General features: G+C 42.6%; 3 protein-coding genes across 5 annotated transcripts in view; 2 read left to right on the top strand and 1 right to left on the bottom strand.

The window, feature by feature from the left end:
* pemt (phosphatidylethanolamine N-methyltransferase) overlaps positions 1 to 4543 on the top strand; it is a 55534-nt gene extending 50991 nt beyond the window's left edge. For all 3 annotated transcript variants that reach the window (XM_061230994.1, XM_061230993.1, XM_061230995.1), the window contains one exon: positions 618 to 4543. The gene's annotated coding sequence lies outside the window, so the exon portion shown is untranslated. The remainder of the gene's footprint in view (positions 1 to 617) is intronic.
* Positions 4544 to 9283: 4740 nt separating this feature from the next.
* On the top strand, positions 9284 to 10965 carry LOC133122456 (dexamethasone-induced Ras-related protein 1-like). Its single transcript, XM_061232437.1, has 2 exons — positions 9284 to 9684; positions 9892 to 10965. Exons 1-2 carry the CDS (start codon positions 9414 to 9416, stop codon positions 10419 to 10421), a joined length of 801 nt encoding a protein of 266 aa, XP_061088421.1. The 5' UTR covers positions 9284 to 9413; the 3' UTR covers positions 10422 to 10965.
* Positions 10966 to 11954: 989 nt separating this feature from the next.
* On the bottom strand, positions 11955 to 16196 carry med9 (mediator complex subunit 9). The gene is made up of 2 exons (XM_061232376.1): positions 16061 to 16196; positions 11955 to 13119 (listed from the first exon to the last, which is right to left on the bottom strand). Exons 1-2 carry the CDS (start codon positions 16138 to 16140, stop codon positions 12903 to 12905), a joined length of 297 nt encoding a protein of 98 aa, XP_061088360.1. The 5' UTR covers positions 16141 to 16196; the 3' UTR covers positions 11955 to 12902.
* Positions 16197 to 16396: the final 200 nt, after the last annotated feature.

The raw sequence follows: 16396 nt of genomic DNA, 5'->3' as shown, positions 1-16396 counted from the left end.
GGTAACCACTACAGCCCTGACTCCCGGGGGCTAGAAAAAGATCGAAACGCCTTCTTCAAACCGCATTGTCCTGAAAGCCATGGCGATATGCACAGACCATCAAACGGTCATTCCATTGTCTTATACAATCAGTGAGGTATTTATTAGACTTCTTTTGAAGACTTATTGGTCTTCTGCTGCTGTAGCGTATCCACTTAAGAACTCTAGAGACTAGTGTGCGTGAAAAACCCAGGAGATCAGCAGTTTCTGAGATATTCAAACCACCCTGTCTGGTCATGATTTTATACATTACACTGCTGCCACACGATTGGCTGATTACATTATTGGCATTTGTGATTAGATAATCGCATGAATAAGTAGGTGTACAGATGTTCCTAATACAATGCTCAGTGAGTGCATGTGTATGATTTCTTACATAATTACCTACTGGCTTTACAATGAATGGTATAGGATGATATAATTGGTGATAACTGGTGTGTGGTTAATTTATTTTTTGCTTCATATTTATGTTTTTTTCTCATGAACTTGTAAATTCTTGGTCTCACACAAAAACTATCTGGACACTGAAATATATCTTTCTTTCTTTTTTTTTTACTGAAATTGAAATCTGTTCACAGGTGTCAAGTTCCGTTCCTAAAAGGTTGACACGTCCCTCAAAGCCTTAACTGGCAGCTGATTGGAAGGAAACCCTGAAAAATGCACAGCCACTGCAGCCCCCTGGGACTCCCCTGCTGGAAGCTATCGGGACATCAAAAGCAGTGTGGACATCAGCAGTTTAAATGGCCAAATTCTGAAATGCAAACGAGATGGCAATTTAATCACCCAATTACCTTTCCTTTCTTTGTTTCTTCAGTGGGGGATAGTCTACTCCTAACCTTGACAAGCAAGCACACACACACACACACACACACACACACACACACGCACACTCTCTCACACTCAAACATGCAGTCATGCACACACACACACGCACGCACACTCTCACATACACACTCACATACGCACTTACATACAAACACACACACACCTACTCAGCCGTCCGCTCTCTAGCACACTCACACACGTACACACTCATGCTGACACACACACACACACACACACACACACACACATCCCTGTGAGGTTTCCACCAAGGTTCCAGCCATTCGATAGCCTTTGGCCTTCACCATTCCTATTATGGTCCCTGTTATGGAACACAGGACTGCATTCTGGGAACTTATCTTTCTCAGTTTAACCAGCGCTAAATATTCCCCTGCATTTAGTCATTCAATTCAGTTCGTAATTGCCTTTTTTTAAACACTAAAACTTCACTAACTCTCTTCTTGGTTCCTTTTCCCTGTGAGAAATGAAAGTGACGCAGAGATGTTTCGTCAGTAGTTTCTAATTGAAGCTCCCTGGCTCTGTGTGGGAGTCTGCTCTGAGTTTAGTGCACTCCTGGGAGAATGGGATGTGGCTTTCTCAAGGCCAGACCATAGCCAGCCACTCACCAGTGCAGTGTCCTCATTCTGGCACAATGTGATCACATGTAAAAGGTCAGATTCAGGGCTGTCCACTGAGGGGAAAAGCTGGCGATATTGTTTATTAAGGGCATTGTGACTTATTATGATCATCTAATGATGTTATACAAAAGCACTGTATTGGCACAGTTGGAAAGCCCAGGGGTCAGAAAGTAGTGTTTTGTTTACCCATGAGCCCATGCCAGCTGATTTCACCAATTCATTCTACTGTACACCCTAGCTGAAGACCTGTGCTAACTAGAAAATCCTGGTGACTGGAACACGAACTGGAGAAGGCTTTTACTTTCTGAAACGTCAATTTTTCACACACAGCTGTATATTTATTTGGTTAATGATATCCCAGATGGGACAAAAACCTTTTATTTTTTATTTTGGCAATATGGGACTCTTGGCAACCCCATTGTGTGTGTGTGCGTGCGTGTGTGTGTATGTGTGTGTGTTGGAACATCGGAGCGTTTGATTAATGAGGACACCAGTGAGGGGTCAGTAAATCACTGTCGGTGGTATTTATATGAACTGCTCGACTCACAGACTGAAGAATAGGCCTGCTAGAATCAGCTCTACTGTCCTTTACAGAACCAGGGTTTTTTTCCTACTTAAAATTAATTAAGCCAGGAATAGTCATTAGCTAGCTAGCAAAGTTAGGTACAGTAATGATTGATGTAATCACCATGTCATGTATTTAATGTTTATTGATTTTAATATTTTATCTTGTGGAGCCCAGCCCATTGTATTTGCATAGTGTGAATTCTAGCTACATCAGGTGTCCACCCAGCTGTCAGGCTCCCAATTCACGCCCACTCATTTTCAGAACCTCACCTAAATGAATCATTTTAAAAAGCAAACTAACCATGGTGGATATTAGATTGAGGGGGGCACTAACATCAAAAATTAGCAATGGGTAAGTTGAATTGAGTGGCAAATAGCAAATAACTTCAGAGAAGTGGTTTCCCATAACATCATCAAGCACAGGAGAAAAAAACACCCAAAAATATTGTTGTACCAATAGGCTGACTGAGTTGACTGAGTTAAAATCAGTATTTGAATGTATGCAAGAACAATCATGTTTGTGTGATTTTATTTAATGTTATTTATTCTGCAGTTGTAAGTAGTGAGTGGTTTGGCGCATGGTGAGGGATTATCCATGTCGTAGGGAAAAGAGACGTGACACTTTTTAGGGCGCACTACAAATGTAAGATGCAGGCTTTATATTTGGTTTTCATATTTGGAGAGTATTTGGAGAGGGACCAAAGAGAAGTACGGTTTCCCCTACATCCTATCCCCTATTTTTTTGCATGCCATTCCCGAAACCCTACACCCTCCAACACCTATACCCTACACCTTCCAACACCTATACCCTACACCCTCCAACACCTATACCCTACACCTTCCAACACCTATACCCTACACCCTCCAACACCTATACCCTACACCTTCCAACAACTATACCCTACACCTTCCAACACCTATACCCTACACCTTCCAACAACTATACCCTACACCTTCCAACACCTATACCCTACACCCTCCAACACCTATACCCTACACCTTCCAACACCTATACCCTACACCTTCCAACACCTATACCCTACACCCTCCAACACCTATACCCTACACCTTCCAACACCTATACCCTACACCTTCCAACACATATACCCTACACCTTCCAACACCTTTACCCTACACACTACCCTCCTACACCTTTACCCTACACACTACCCTTCAACACCTATACCCTACACCCTCCAACACCTTTACCCTACACCTTCCAACAACTATACCCTACACCCTCCAACACCTATACCCTACACCTTCCAACACCTATACCCTACACCTTCCAACACCTATACCCTACACCCTCCAACACCTATACCCTACACCCTACCCTCCAACAGCTATGCCCTACACCCTACAACACCTATACCCTACACCTTATCCTGGTGAGATGGTCAGTAACTCAGGTGCCCAGCAGTGTTCAATGGTCACCCCCCACGCAGGGGCAGTGGAGACCCCCGTAGGGTGCAGAAAGGCACAGGCTCACCCATAAATGTGAAATGAGTGTGAAGCCAAAGGTGCGTGAGCGTGATAGCAGCTTAAAAGAGGTCTTCTGTTCCAGATATTGAAATGGCACATACTAGAGCACAGCTGAGAATTGCATTTTTTTCTGTCTCAGGAATTAATTGGGGTTTGTGGTAAAGAGGTGATGGTGTTTCCCTCTCTGTAGGGGGTATCAGTTCAAATGGCACGTGATAGGTCAGCTATGCGTCACCGTGAGACAAGTTTGGAAATCAATGGAGCTGAATCCTCTGGTAAACTGCCAACACACAGATCATTTAATTCTGTGTTCTAAATGTGGGTTTAATTGTTATTATTATTGTTATTATTATTATTATTATTATTATTTATTTTATTGTTTTTGTTCGCAAAAACATAACATAATATTGTCCGGAATATGGGGGCATTGGACAATATTATGGAGTTTTAACTCAAAACATTTCAATGTTATCTTGTTGCCTTGTTTTGTGTTGTTTTCTCCCTGTCAATGGTATTGGACAACATGTAGTACATTGTAAATCCGTGTAAATCTTAACCAGTTATGTGTATAGGTGAGTACTATTAGGTTGTCGTCAATCATATGTTAGAAGTGGTCATGTATTTTTGAATTAATTAGCATTTGAAATGTCAGTCACCAATAGACTCTCTTTTCAATCATGACCGAGTAGCATATTGTTTCTGCTGTACTGCTGTGAATACTGTCCCATTGTTTTAACCACAGTAGTTTTTTATGTCTTTTTTCTAAATTCTAAGTCAGTGTTCTAGAACTCCATTGCTTTCAGTTCCCAGTTGGGGTTGTGACATCAGCACTAGAATGTTCAGTTAATGCCTATGGCTGGTTCTGATCACGGTCACACTCATGGTCATGATGGTCATGGTGAGACCATTGTTGTACGGTAATAACCTGTAATGACCCCTCTCTCTCCCGTATAAATAAAAACCAGCGGTGTACGGAGCCTGGGTCCTGCTTATCTTGTTGTCTGTGTCAGTGTTGTGGGGGGGGATAAATGAGCCTTGTGTCCACAGACCTTCCTGCATCAAAGCTCACTCATCTCAGCTCTACTGTAGTCCAGGGCTGTCTGCCCACAGTTTATACTCATGTTAACAAGAAAAATAATCATAATGGCATTAACAAGAAACATTGTGCATACCTTGTTTGGAAATACTAGCTTCTTCTTTGTCCCCTGCAATGAGGAGCAGTAAAGCAGTAAAATGAGAGGAAAAGATTGAGATGGATGCGTTCAGAAGAGCGCTTCAGTGTTACAGCCCGTTCTACAGATGCAAACACTTTCGCGTCAGTCCTTGGCTCAGGTTAATTGGTTTAATGATGCAAAAGGCCCTTTCCTAAATGACAGCAGTTACCTGTTTGTGGCTCATTCTGACAGACTTCACTTCCTCGCCATGGCGATTACCCCTGTGGTATTTACAGTGTGACGTCTGGGTGAAGTTTGGCCTGCTGCCTATCATCAACATTATTATTTTCAGCAGGATGTGGAGGCAGAAGCCAGTCAGGGGCTTGGGTGCCTTTTGGTGGTGGGAGCGGGGGGTGTTTGTTTGCTGTCCCCACAGACTTCAGCACATATGGAGAAAGGTCTGCCATGCACTTTTGGCTGCTGCACACTACTTTATGCTGCAGTGAAGAGAATGTTAATCACCTTGAGTCACCTGTTCTGGCCTGTCTGGGTCCATGAGTGCATGTGGAGGCATTCAGCTGCTGTGTGTGTGTCTGTGTGTGTGTGTGTGTGTGTGTGTGTGCGTGTGCGTGTGTGTGCGTGTCCTTAGAGAGTACCTGTTTATCAACTGATTGAGTTCTACTGAAGGCTCTAATGGTCCTGAACTCACAAAATGCCTGAGTCCCCACCACTGCCCTAATAAAGTCCACCTGAGTGAATGTCTGTCTGCATGTCTGTCTGTGCCTGTCTGTCTATCTTCCTGCCTGTCTGCCTGTCTATGTCTGTCAGTTCATCTGTGTCTGTCAGTCTGTCTACCTGCCTGTCTGCCTGTTTGTCTGTGTATCTTTCTGCCTGCCTGTCAGTGTACCTGTCTGTCTGTCTGTCTGTATGCCTGTATATCTGTGTCTGTCAGTCTGTCTACCTATCTGTCTGCCTGTTTGTCTGCCTGCCTATCAGTCTATCTGTCTGTATGTTCCTGTCTATTTGTCTGTCTATTTGTCTATATGCCTGCGTGTCTGTCTATCTGTCTGCCTGCCTTTCATTGTTTGCCTCAGTAATGAGGGACTCATAAGTGTCTGTTATATAAGCCTGTATCATGTTAATGAGTCACAATGAGTCACTTGTTCTGGTCTGTGTGTGCATATGTGTATGTCTGTGTGTATCTGTGGATGTATGTGCATATGTGTGTGTCTGTGTGCATCTGTGGATGTGTGTGCATATGTGTGTGTCTGTGTGCATATGTGGATGTGTGCATATGTAATGTAATTTAATGTAATGCATATGTGTGTGTCTGTGTGCATCTGTGGATGTGTGTGCATATGTGTGTGTCTGTGGATGTGTGTGCATATGTGTGTGTCTGTGGATGTGTGTGCATATGTGTGCATCTGTGGGTGTGTGTGCATATGTGTGTGTCTGTGTGCATGTGTGAAGATTGGCAAACCTCGGTGTGTGTGCATTCCAAATATGTTTTGGAACTCTTCAGATGCCCAGGTGAATTTTGAATGTTTTGAATGTTGGTCAGAATAGAACATTTTATTTTGCAATTTAGTTAAGGTGGGCGGCACGGATGGCGCAGTGGGTAGCACTGCCGCCTCACAGCAAGGAGGTCCTGGGTTTGAATCCCCGTCGGCCGGGGCCTCTCTGTGCGGAGTTTGCATGTTCTCCCCGTGTCTGCGTGGGTTTCCTCCGGGTACTCCGGTTTCCTCCCACAGTCCAAAGACATGCAGGTTAGGCTGATTGGAGAGTCTAAATTGCCCGTAGGTATGAGTGTGTGAGTGAATGGTGTGTGTGCCCTGTGATGGACTGGCGACCTGTCCAGGGTGTATTCCTGCCTTTCGCCCAATGTATGCTGGGATAGGCTCCAGCCCCCCTGCGCCCCTGTTCAGGATAAGCGGGTTCAGATAATGGATGGATGGATGGAATTTAGTTAAGGTGCTACTACTACATCCAATATTACTAATGCTACTACTATAACTAATAATATTGTAAGGATGGCTAGAACCATGAGTATCCTATCACACATTTATAACATTTAAAAACACTGCATTCATTAAAAACTTCATCAAGCTATTTCAAATCCAAATTAGGGATTACTTAGGCAATGAAATCAATAATAATAATTATAATTTCAAGGAATATACGCACAGTATATATGCTTAGAACTCATGATTATCACTTCTACCACTATATCGTCAGAACTCAGGAGTATCATTTCTGCCTGCCGATGGGAAGCCTATTCAATAAAATTCTCACATACAGAGAAACTGTCCGCCAGATGTACCCCCTCCCGAGGTATTCAGTGAAGACACACCTCGTCCGTGTGTCTTCATTCACAACCACAGGGCCGTTCCACAAAGGAGGATTACGGAGTTACCTAGGTAACTGCATAAAGTAAAACCCTGAAGAACACTTCAGTCCAAATTTGGGCGGGATTTGGGTTTTACTCAGTGCAGTTAGCCGGCTAACCCTGCTTTTTGAGCTATTGTGGCATGGCAGTTTCGATTAAAATTAGTAGCGCCCGAAATATTGGCTCTGCTCCTCTCCTTTACTGATTTCTATTTATTATTTTTATTTTTTTATTAAAGGCTGTGGTTAGTCAATCGGCATATAATTAACTCACAGAAAACGCGTTTGAATTGTTTTGGCTCATTATCATTTGCTTTGTCTTTGACTTTGTCTTTTTCGTGGCCATGTGTCCACAATTTAACCAAAATTGGAAATTTAGGCTTAGAAAAATACGTTTTAAAATACATCTAAATTACTGAATAATAAAAAATAATGCACATTTGTTTTGTTGTTGCCTAAAGACTGGTAATGTCATATCCAACCACCATGTTACTCCTTTAAAACATTTGCCCTGTCTTCAGGTAAATGTTTGCAATACAACACAATGCGAATATGGGACTATTCCTCGTGGCATACATTTATTTCTGACGTAATGTGGCTTAAACGGAAAATAATCAACATTTTGAAAATTCTGGAATTGCAGCTTTGGTTATAACAAAAACCATCATCCACCCAGGCCTGAGTTTGATAAGCACAGCTCCGGATTGTGTTCATATACAGTACATAAAATATATTTAATTTTCAAAAAAATTCTAAATGTTTCCAAAGCAAGTTATACTCCTGGACAACCAGATGTATGGCACACAAAATTATTTCTCACATGTCTCTATATCAAAACCCATTTTCATTACCTATTAAATTATGGATTTCAAATGTATAATAAGGTTCAGTCAAAATACATTTCCAAAAGGCTCAGGTTTCTAATAAATACTTGATTCATTTAGAATAATTAAATCTAGTAAATGAATGTCTGGCTTTACGAGTATTGCAAAGTGCTTTTATTGTAAATTGGCATTGAGATGCATTTTTTGTATGAAAGGTACCATATAAATTAAGCTTATTATTATTATTATTATTATTATTATTATTATTATTATTATTGAAAGTATTTATGTTTGAGGAGATTGATAGCATATGCTGTTAGCATCATATTTAGGCCACATCTGTTGTGTAAGGTTCCTTGGAACTCGGAGTAGTCGTGCAGTAGCCAGTATCAGAGTGGAGCGCCCCCCCGTGGAACGGGAAAGAATCGAAAAAGTAGCGTTGAATAATCAAAGAAACAAGATTTAAATGTGCTGGGCTCAATGCCACAGCTTTACCAACGAAGATCTGCATACATTTAACAACTGTTTTTTAGCGTCGTGGCGGAAATTGTTTAAATGAGGCAGAAATCTATACACATGCTGCTCTCTCTCATTCTTTATCAAATGCATTATTAGCATGAGATACACCTCTACCTGGATTTCACAGTGAAAGCTGCATTCGAAGCGTATACAAGTCATGAAAACCTACTATTGCTAGTAATAATGGCAGTGCCACAGAAATGGTAATCATGACAGCAGCAACAGCATTTGTTGTTTATTTATTTAATCAGTAACACTGTATTTCCGACTTATACTTCAGAAAGCTCTAAAAATTAACCGTAGCCTATGTTTAAATGTGTTTTTTACGCTCTGGCATCTCATTGCGCCAGATGTGCCTCTAGAAACATTAACTTTTCGTGCGTCTTTTTTGTATCCTCCTTGCATTATCCAAATTAAACATCTACCAGCATTGCGCAAGATGATGGAGAAACTGTTCACCCAAATCCTCCAGTAAATTTCTAAACACTTAAGTCCGAAGTCTAAAAGCCAAAGTCGTGTTGCGAGTAATAAGCAAGGATTGCATATTTCCGTTAATTTAATACACACAACTTGGAGCAATTTGAAAATCAGCTCCTCCCTGGAAACAAAGCGTCCGCGCTGAATGTGAAAGAACTGTTTAATCTTCGGGTTTTTCTTTGTGTGCTTTACACGCGGTTCTGGTGTTCATGGGTGCTGGGATACTGACGCAAAGCCAGCCGAGCACCTGTTACTTTTTCCCCCGCTTCTCGTGCTCTGGTGCGCTGCGCACTCATGACGCGCTTTAGAGGAGTGGTCACAGTTTTGCTTAAATAGCCCTCCCGCTCCGTAGTCAAACTCCAGAACAGCCACAGTGCGAAAACAAGCGTGCCATCCCCATCTTTTCGGTGAATAAAAGAGGCGGTTGGCTCTCGTCTACCTCTCTTGTGCTTATATTTCAACGCGCTCTCGATAACGCATCAAAGCAAAAACAATTGGCCAAAATGATTAAGAAAATGACGCCCTCAGAGAATGAGTTTGACATACCGGCTAAAAACTGCTACAGGATGGTAATTCTGGGATCCACAAAAGTTGGAAAAACAGCTATCGTATCCCGGTTTGTGACCGGCAGGTTCGAAGATCAGTACACACCAACCATCGAAGACTTTCACAGGAAATTCTACAGCATCAGGGGAGAAGTTTACCAACTAGACCTGTTGGACACGTCTGGAAACCATCCGTTCCCTGCAATGAGGAGGCTGTCCATACTTACAGGTAAGCGGTGTTCTTTGCCAAAACCGAACAATGCATGTAGTTTTACGGAGCTTTAGAGTTTGGTCTTGGATGGTAGTGGCAGCAAACAAAACATTTTGTTACATTTTGCACCGATAGGTTATGTACAGTTGTTTCTTTTTTTAAAATTATTGCCCAAGTTTCATTTTCTGGAACAATCTTTGTAAATACTACTTTTCTTCTCCGCAGGTGATGTCTTCATTCTGGTGTTTAGTCTGGACAACAGAGAGTCTTTTCGGGAAGTACAGCGGCTGAAACAGCAGATCTTCGAGACCAAATCTTGCCTGAAGAACAAGACAAAAGAGAACGTGGACGTCCCGCTGGTGATCTGCGGGAACAAGGGCGACCGAGAGTTCTACAGAGAAGTCCAGAGGGACGAGATCGAGCATCTCATCGCCGGGGACGACCAGTGCGCCTACTTTGAGATATCAGCCAAGAGGAACACTAACGTGGACAAAATGTTTCAGACTCTCTTCACAATGGCTAAACTGCCCAACGAGATGAGCCCGGACATGCACCGTAAGGTGTCCGTGCAGTACTGCGACATGCTTCACAACAGAAAGTCCATCAAAAACAAGAAATTCAAAGACAGTGACGCATATGGGATTGTGGCGCCCTTCGCCCGGCGACCCAGTGTGCACAGTGACTTAATGTACATAAAAGAGAAGGCGATTGGCGGCGGTCAGGGGAAGGACAAAGAGAGGTGTGTCATCAGCTAGAACCGAACCAGAACTCGGCAGTACATGAGAACCTCCTAGCCAGAGCGCCGGAGCCGTGCAGGCGTAGACTTGATGCCTGATGCGGGAGAGTTTGCTCTGCTTCCCGTGGCTAAAAAGTGGAATCCGGGAGAACTGAGACGCAGAAAGACGCCGCGCCTTTCCAGGCGGCTAAACTTCACCGACTTGAGTCGTGAGACGCCTCGCCAAACGGTTGCGCGCGTGATGTCAGACTTTAAACAAGAATGTATTATTCTGTGGGTCCAGACAACTAGAAATGTGATGTGGCTTAAAATCAGTTAAGACTCTTACCAACATGCTGTAAAATGTGTTCTTAAAAAAACGTCTTATCTGCCTTTGATGACAAGTGAAACTCCATGGGTGGAGTGCAATGTCCGGAATACTACTGTTTACATTTTGTGATAGGCTATATATTTTATAACACGGAACTTGAATGTTTGTTGCAACTTGAACAAATCTTATCGTGAATGTATTTATTCTTATGTCAACGTTGACCTTTTCTAAAATAAAAACGTTCAAATATAAATCTGTTGCATCATTTGGTACTTCATTTCACTATAAATGAAATACTGATATTTTGGTATGTTCAATATCGTCAGCACTAAACGCACACATAACTGGTTCTCCGTTTTATAAAAGCAATTTCCGTTTTTTTTTCTTGCCAACTCACGTAGAAACACGGCGTTTATGTTGATTAGTTAGTAAAACGACTTTTCCCAAAGCAGATTTGCCCAGCATGAACGACAACTGGGAGGTTGGCCGGTGGTTTGGTTTGAAGGGTCACACGTGATGGATCATTGAAAAGCACAGGCGCGACTTACAGTACCTGCACTGCAGTAAAAGTGACCATATCGGTTCCCCGTTTATAACGGCAAAGCCATTGGAAGTTAACGTCACAAACTGAATAATTACATTTCAGTTTATCTGTAATTTATTGAGATTTTCAGAATTGAATTGGTGATGTATACACGCAGAGGCAGCAACGCGAACCAATTTGAGTCTTCAGAAGTGCGCAAGCCACCAACGTGTTTGAGGGAATGGCTCGAGCGCCATCTCGACTCATTTGACTTCATTTTTTTACGAGTTGGCTCTTCTAATGTACTTGAAAAGATACTTTCGCGCTTGTATTCAATGCTAGTACACAAGCGTAAAGGCTTATACAGACACTCGAAGTATGTACAGCTTCCAGCAAATTAACCCGGTTTCCAAAGGCATTAGCCACCTAACACAAAACCTCGGTTCAAAAATGTTCCTCTGGTGGTAATGCGAGCCGGGAAATCCTAATTTCACCCCAATATAGGGTAGCCGAGAAGGAAGCGCACCCAGGCTTATAGAAAAGGAGTACGCATTAAACGCGACACTTATAATACTGGCCTGTAACAACAGAAAAATCACCAATGCGCCCGAAGCTTCCAATAATTTCCTTTTGAATGCGTGTTCATCATTGTATACGCAGACCCATTTTATATAGTAACCTCGGGGAAGTCACATCGAGATAACCCCTGCAAAAACTGGTAAGCGTTAGCCACTTTATTTGTTTGCAAGATACCATAAATACATCATTAAAAAGGTACAAAAGGGTTTTTACAAACAAAAAAAAAGTATGGATGGAAACGTATACTGTAAAGATCGTAGAAAAGGGAAACATGACAGAATAGACTTGTGCCGTCGGCGCGGTGAAGAAAAACGAAAGGAACAGTACATGTGGCTCTTGGAGAGCAACTTCGAGGTTATCTTTGCTCATGAAAACACGCTGTGTACAGTAAATACTCTAAAAAGCATTTTCTTTTTTAAATCCAGCACTTGAAAAGAAACACAGAAGAAGCGCATCAGCAGGTTTCCAGGCGGACCACATTAAGGGTTGGGGATAGGGTTGGGTGACTACAGGGTTACTGGCCGGAGACAACATTCAGTTTGTGCCTCACTGTGTTCACTTGCCAACTTTCACAGAATGGCTGCCATGCTAATGCTGGCGTGACAATCACTACTCATAATCGAAAGTTTTGAAATTTTGAAGAAACATTCCAAAAAACTCTTCAAAGTTAACTTGCCAGATGTGGTTTCCTGGGTGTGAACTTTTTAAACTGAGAACAAAAAAAAACAAAAAAAAAAAGCAGCAGTGCTCTGCGGAAGCAGGACTCTGAAGTTTATGTCTGTCCATCCTGGGGTGCGTCCATATAGGGCGGTGGTCCCCAACTCCTACCGTCCCGTAGGTTTCCATTTCAACCCTAACAAAGCACACCATATTCCAACAGCAAGAGCAGGGCTGTCCAACCCCGTTCCCGGAGATCTAACGTCCGCAAACCTTTCACTTCAACCCCAAAAACGTCTTTAACTGCTAGAGATCTTGAGCCGTCATTAGGGTCGGAGTGAAAGCCTACAGGAACGGGGCTGGGGACCACCGGACCAGGGGCGTCCAGTCCACCGGCTGCTGTGTCCGTTCAGAGGCGTCCCTGCGCGGCCCTAGGCTTTGGGGATGTCGAACATGCACAGGCTCTTGTACTTCTGCAGCAGCTGGTTCTTGGTGCGGACCTGCTCCCGTAGCAGGCGCAACCGGCGCTGCTGCTGGTCCGGGCTGAGCTCGATCCCGGGCATGGAGGCGATCTGCTCCCGCGCCTCCTGGATCCGCGCCTTCAGCTTGTTCAGCTCCTGGTGCACCTCCTGGTTGTCTTTGTCCATGCTGGGGGAGGGGGGGTACAGGCCAAAGTGGGAAAAACATACACACATTTCCATCAGCGCTAGAGTGCTGGGGAGCTCAAATGCAAAACAAAGACAAACCCCAACAGCACTCTTCATAGTCGACATTTATCTAACTACATACATGTATACCTGACCTGAAAAGGACCTGAGGCTCAAAACATTGTGTGTGTGTATATACAGCATCTAAGAGTAACGTGTGAGGGTTTCCTTCTTTTTGCGAATAAAGGCACACAGCCAGCCACGCTTAGCAGTCTACTTAACATTTAGCAGACGCCATTATTCAGAGTGACTTAGAGCCCACGTTGTTTACCCACAATCCATTATAATGCAGGATGATAATCGCCCGAGACCACGTTCTACAGTGATTTTAAATCCAATACAGTAACAGTTATTTAAACAGCCGGTTTGTGAACAGTACCACTCCGTGGACAAACCGTTAATTACAAATAATATTGCAAAATAAATATTGGGCCAGTTTCACAGACAAAGATAGTCTCAGACTAAATAAAAATGTTGAACGGAGATTCTCCATACAAAACACAAAACTGAGTAAACCTGTAAAAAACTATAATAAAGCAATAAGGTAGGAGAGGCTGTGCTATATGGCCAAGAGAGTCACAGCTAAAGGGTGATGTCAGCAATGAGGTGTGCGTGGGTCCGATGTTGGGGGTTACATAAATATATGTCAATGTGGATTTGAAAAAAGTTTGGGAACCCCTGCGTTAAACTGTTACATCACACCCATTAGATGACATCCATTTAGCAGACGCTCTTATTCAGAGACGTTAACAATGCAGGAGGAACATAAACACGTTCAGCTGATTAATATCCGCAATGGTGCCAGAGCTGGCAAGCAATCTGGACCGATCTGGCCGGTACGTGACTTCTGAAGATCCAATGGATGTACAGTGGAATGGTTCTGTTCCAGTAATAGCGTAGGCTGGTGCCAAGGTTTTAAACCTGATGCGAGAAATGAGATGTAACCAAGCAACCGCGTGCACTATAGATAAGACACGCAAACTGTGCTGTATACACGTCGGTGTAGGACAGTTTGATGGCTGCCAACTGGCCCTTCAGCTCAATCTAAAGACGTCAGCGGTCTGCAATCCTGAGTGAATATTTAGAGTTTCAATCAGCCCAAGCCTCCCTTTACAGAGGTTAGGGAGATGAACCACATCGCTGCGCTTCAGATCTGTAACGAATCATCTTGTGACTAGCTGTGCAATCCGTCTCACTGCTGGGCTTTGTCTGCATCACATTTTCAGTGTTATATCTTATCTGACCTCGGTCAAATGCGTACTTGTTTTGGATTAAAATTGCTTTAACTTGCGTCAACTCCACTCACCATAAACTTGCAGTGTTTTTGACTGTGTGATGTTATTGTCAAAGGCAAAGCAGCAAGAAACTTTACAGCAGCAAGCAACACAACAGTTAGGGAGGGGATGTGTCAATAAGCCTGCTAGCTAGCTATTTACACCATTTTTACCATATTTTTACAATAATCGTGCATATGATGTATACACAAATCCAATATAGGTCAGTGTGCACTGATGAAAATCGTTGTTTTGTATTGTTTTCTAGTCACCATAAATCGGTGTTTTAGGTTTATGTTGCTAATAGAAATGTGCATTCAAATGGCCCACTGGGCTTTGTTGAATCATTTGAAGCTGACATGAACCACATGAACACGCAGCATTTTGACCCCCCAGCATTTTGACCCCCCATCAATGCAACTCTCCCTTTCTATGGCTCTACAAAGCTGGTCTGGAACCAATTAAATACGAAGTGCAAACCCCACCCTCTGGTCCTCTTGATTGGCTCAATTGCACCAGGCAATATCAATCGAGCACAGAAAATTACTTCTACCCAAAACAATTACATCCAGTTCCTGATGGATTTAGGGCTTTCCCATGTTTAAGTGCTTTCATATTGTAGACTCTTGTTGTATAAAGGGTCACTGCCCATCTTCCAACTCACCTCTTCAGCCTGCCTCCTTCCATTACACACCCCCAGCAATTTTTAGCCCAGCACTGACTTTAGGATGGTCATAGCATGCCCTATAGTTTTGCAAGCTTTATGAATCTATGATTTGTATTGTGTTATAGGTTTAGCTAACATACAGTTTACATAGGATACATTAAATTTACATGTACTAAAGGAAGATATTTGTAAAGACATTTTATTTTACAGGTTAAAGTCCCAGGTTACAAACCGGTAACTGAGCAAGGTTGAATCTGTTGCGTCAGTAACTGACGTTTCAAAATTTAACACGTCACGTGAAACAAACTGACGTGGCTAAAATTAACTAGAACAGCCAGCTAATTTTACCTGCTCGCGCGCTAACATAGTAGCTCATCGTGCATTTAACGTTAAATAATACTAAGATCTACCGTTCGACTTAATCAGATTTTGTCATGTTTTTTTGAATGCGTTCGCCTGTGACCGACGCGTTTGTACTTATGCCAGCCTAGTTAGTAAACGACCAGCAATAAAACACACCCACGAGAGTCTCAAACATATCATTTAAATTAGTTCACAAAACACGTATTTTGTGATGTAATTTGGGAAATGACGCAAACCATCAAAGTTAACCTTAGTTTTCCAAACAACAAGTGCCAGAGACGGCGAACTAGTTCACTATAACTACCATACAGCCTAGTGTTAGCTAGCAAGCAATGATCACGGTCAGGTTAGGAGCAAACTATTTGCGTTTTTTTTAAAGCGACTATAATGTAACATCCACCAATCCAAATCTTTACAGTGTGGGTAAAATCGTGTAACGTTAACGACCCTTGCGCCGCGAACAGCTGTGACCGGGTCCGCGGTGTTTTCAATACTGTTCGCAATTGAATGCTTAACAAATAGAGTTGATCTGAAACACATCAAGCAGCGACGTTTTAAAAGTTTTACTCCGTCTTTACCATTTAATTATGTCGTGGACCAGTGGAAGTAGAGAACAGTCTTCATCCTCCGTCTCTTGCTTTACTGTTACCGTCGCCATGATTATGTTTTTTTGTGGCGCACACACATTACATCATCAATATGAGTCACTGTATGACGTCACGTATGTGTCAGGACTCATAATGCTGCTGGTAATGTTATTCGTACAAATAAGCAAATGCTAAATAAAACAGCTATCACTCGTGTGTAAATTATATAACTGCTTTTTGAGAATGTTGTTTTTGGAAAAATGGAAATTGTCAATTGTCTGAAATGCTCTACATGTGTGTTTTGCTATTTATGGATTTCATGCTTTT

The sequence above is a fragment of the Conger conger genome, chromosome 2, assembly GCF_963514075.1.
Source record: "Conger conger chromosome 2, fConCon1.1, whole genome shotgun sequence".
NCBI classification, from domain to species: domain Eukaryota; kingdom Metazoa; phylum Chordata; class Actinopteri; order Anguilliformes; family Congridae; genus Conger; species Conger conger.
Note: the sequence above shows the minus strand (reverse complement) of the source record. Positions and strands in the feature narration are given on the sequence as shown.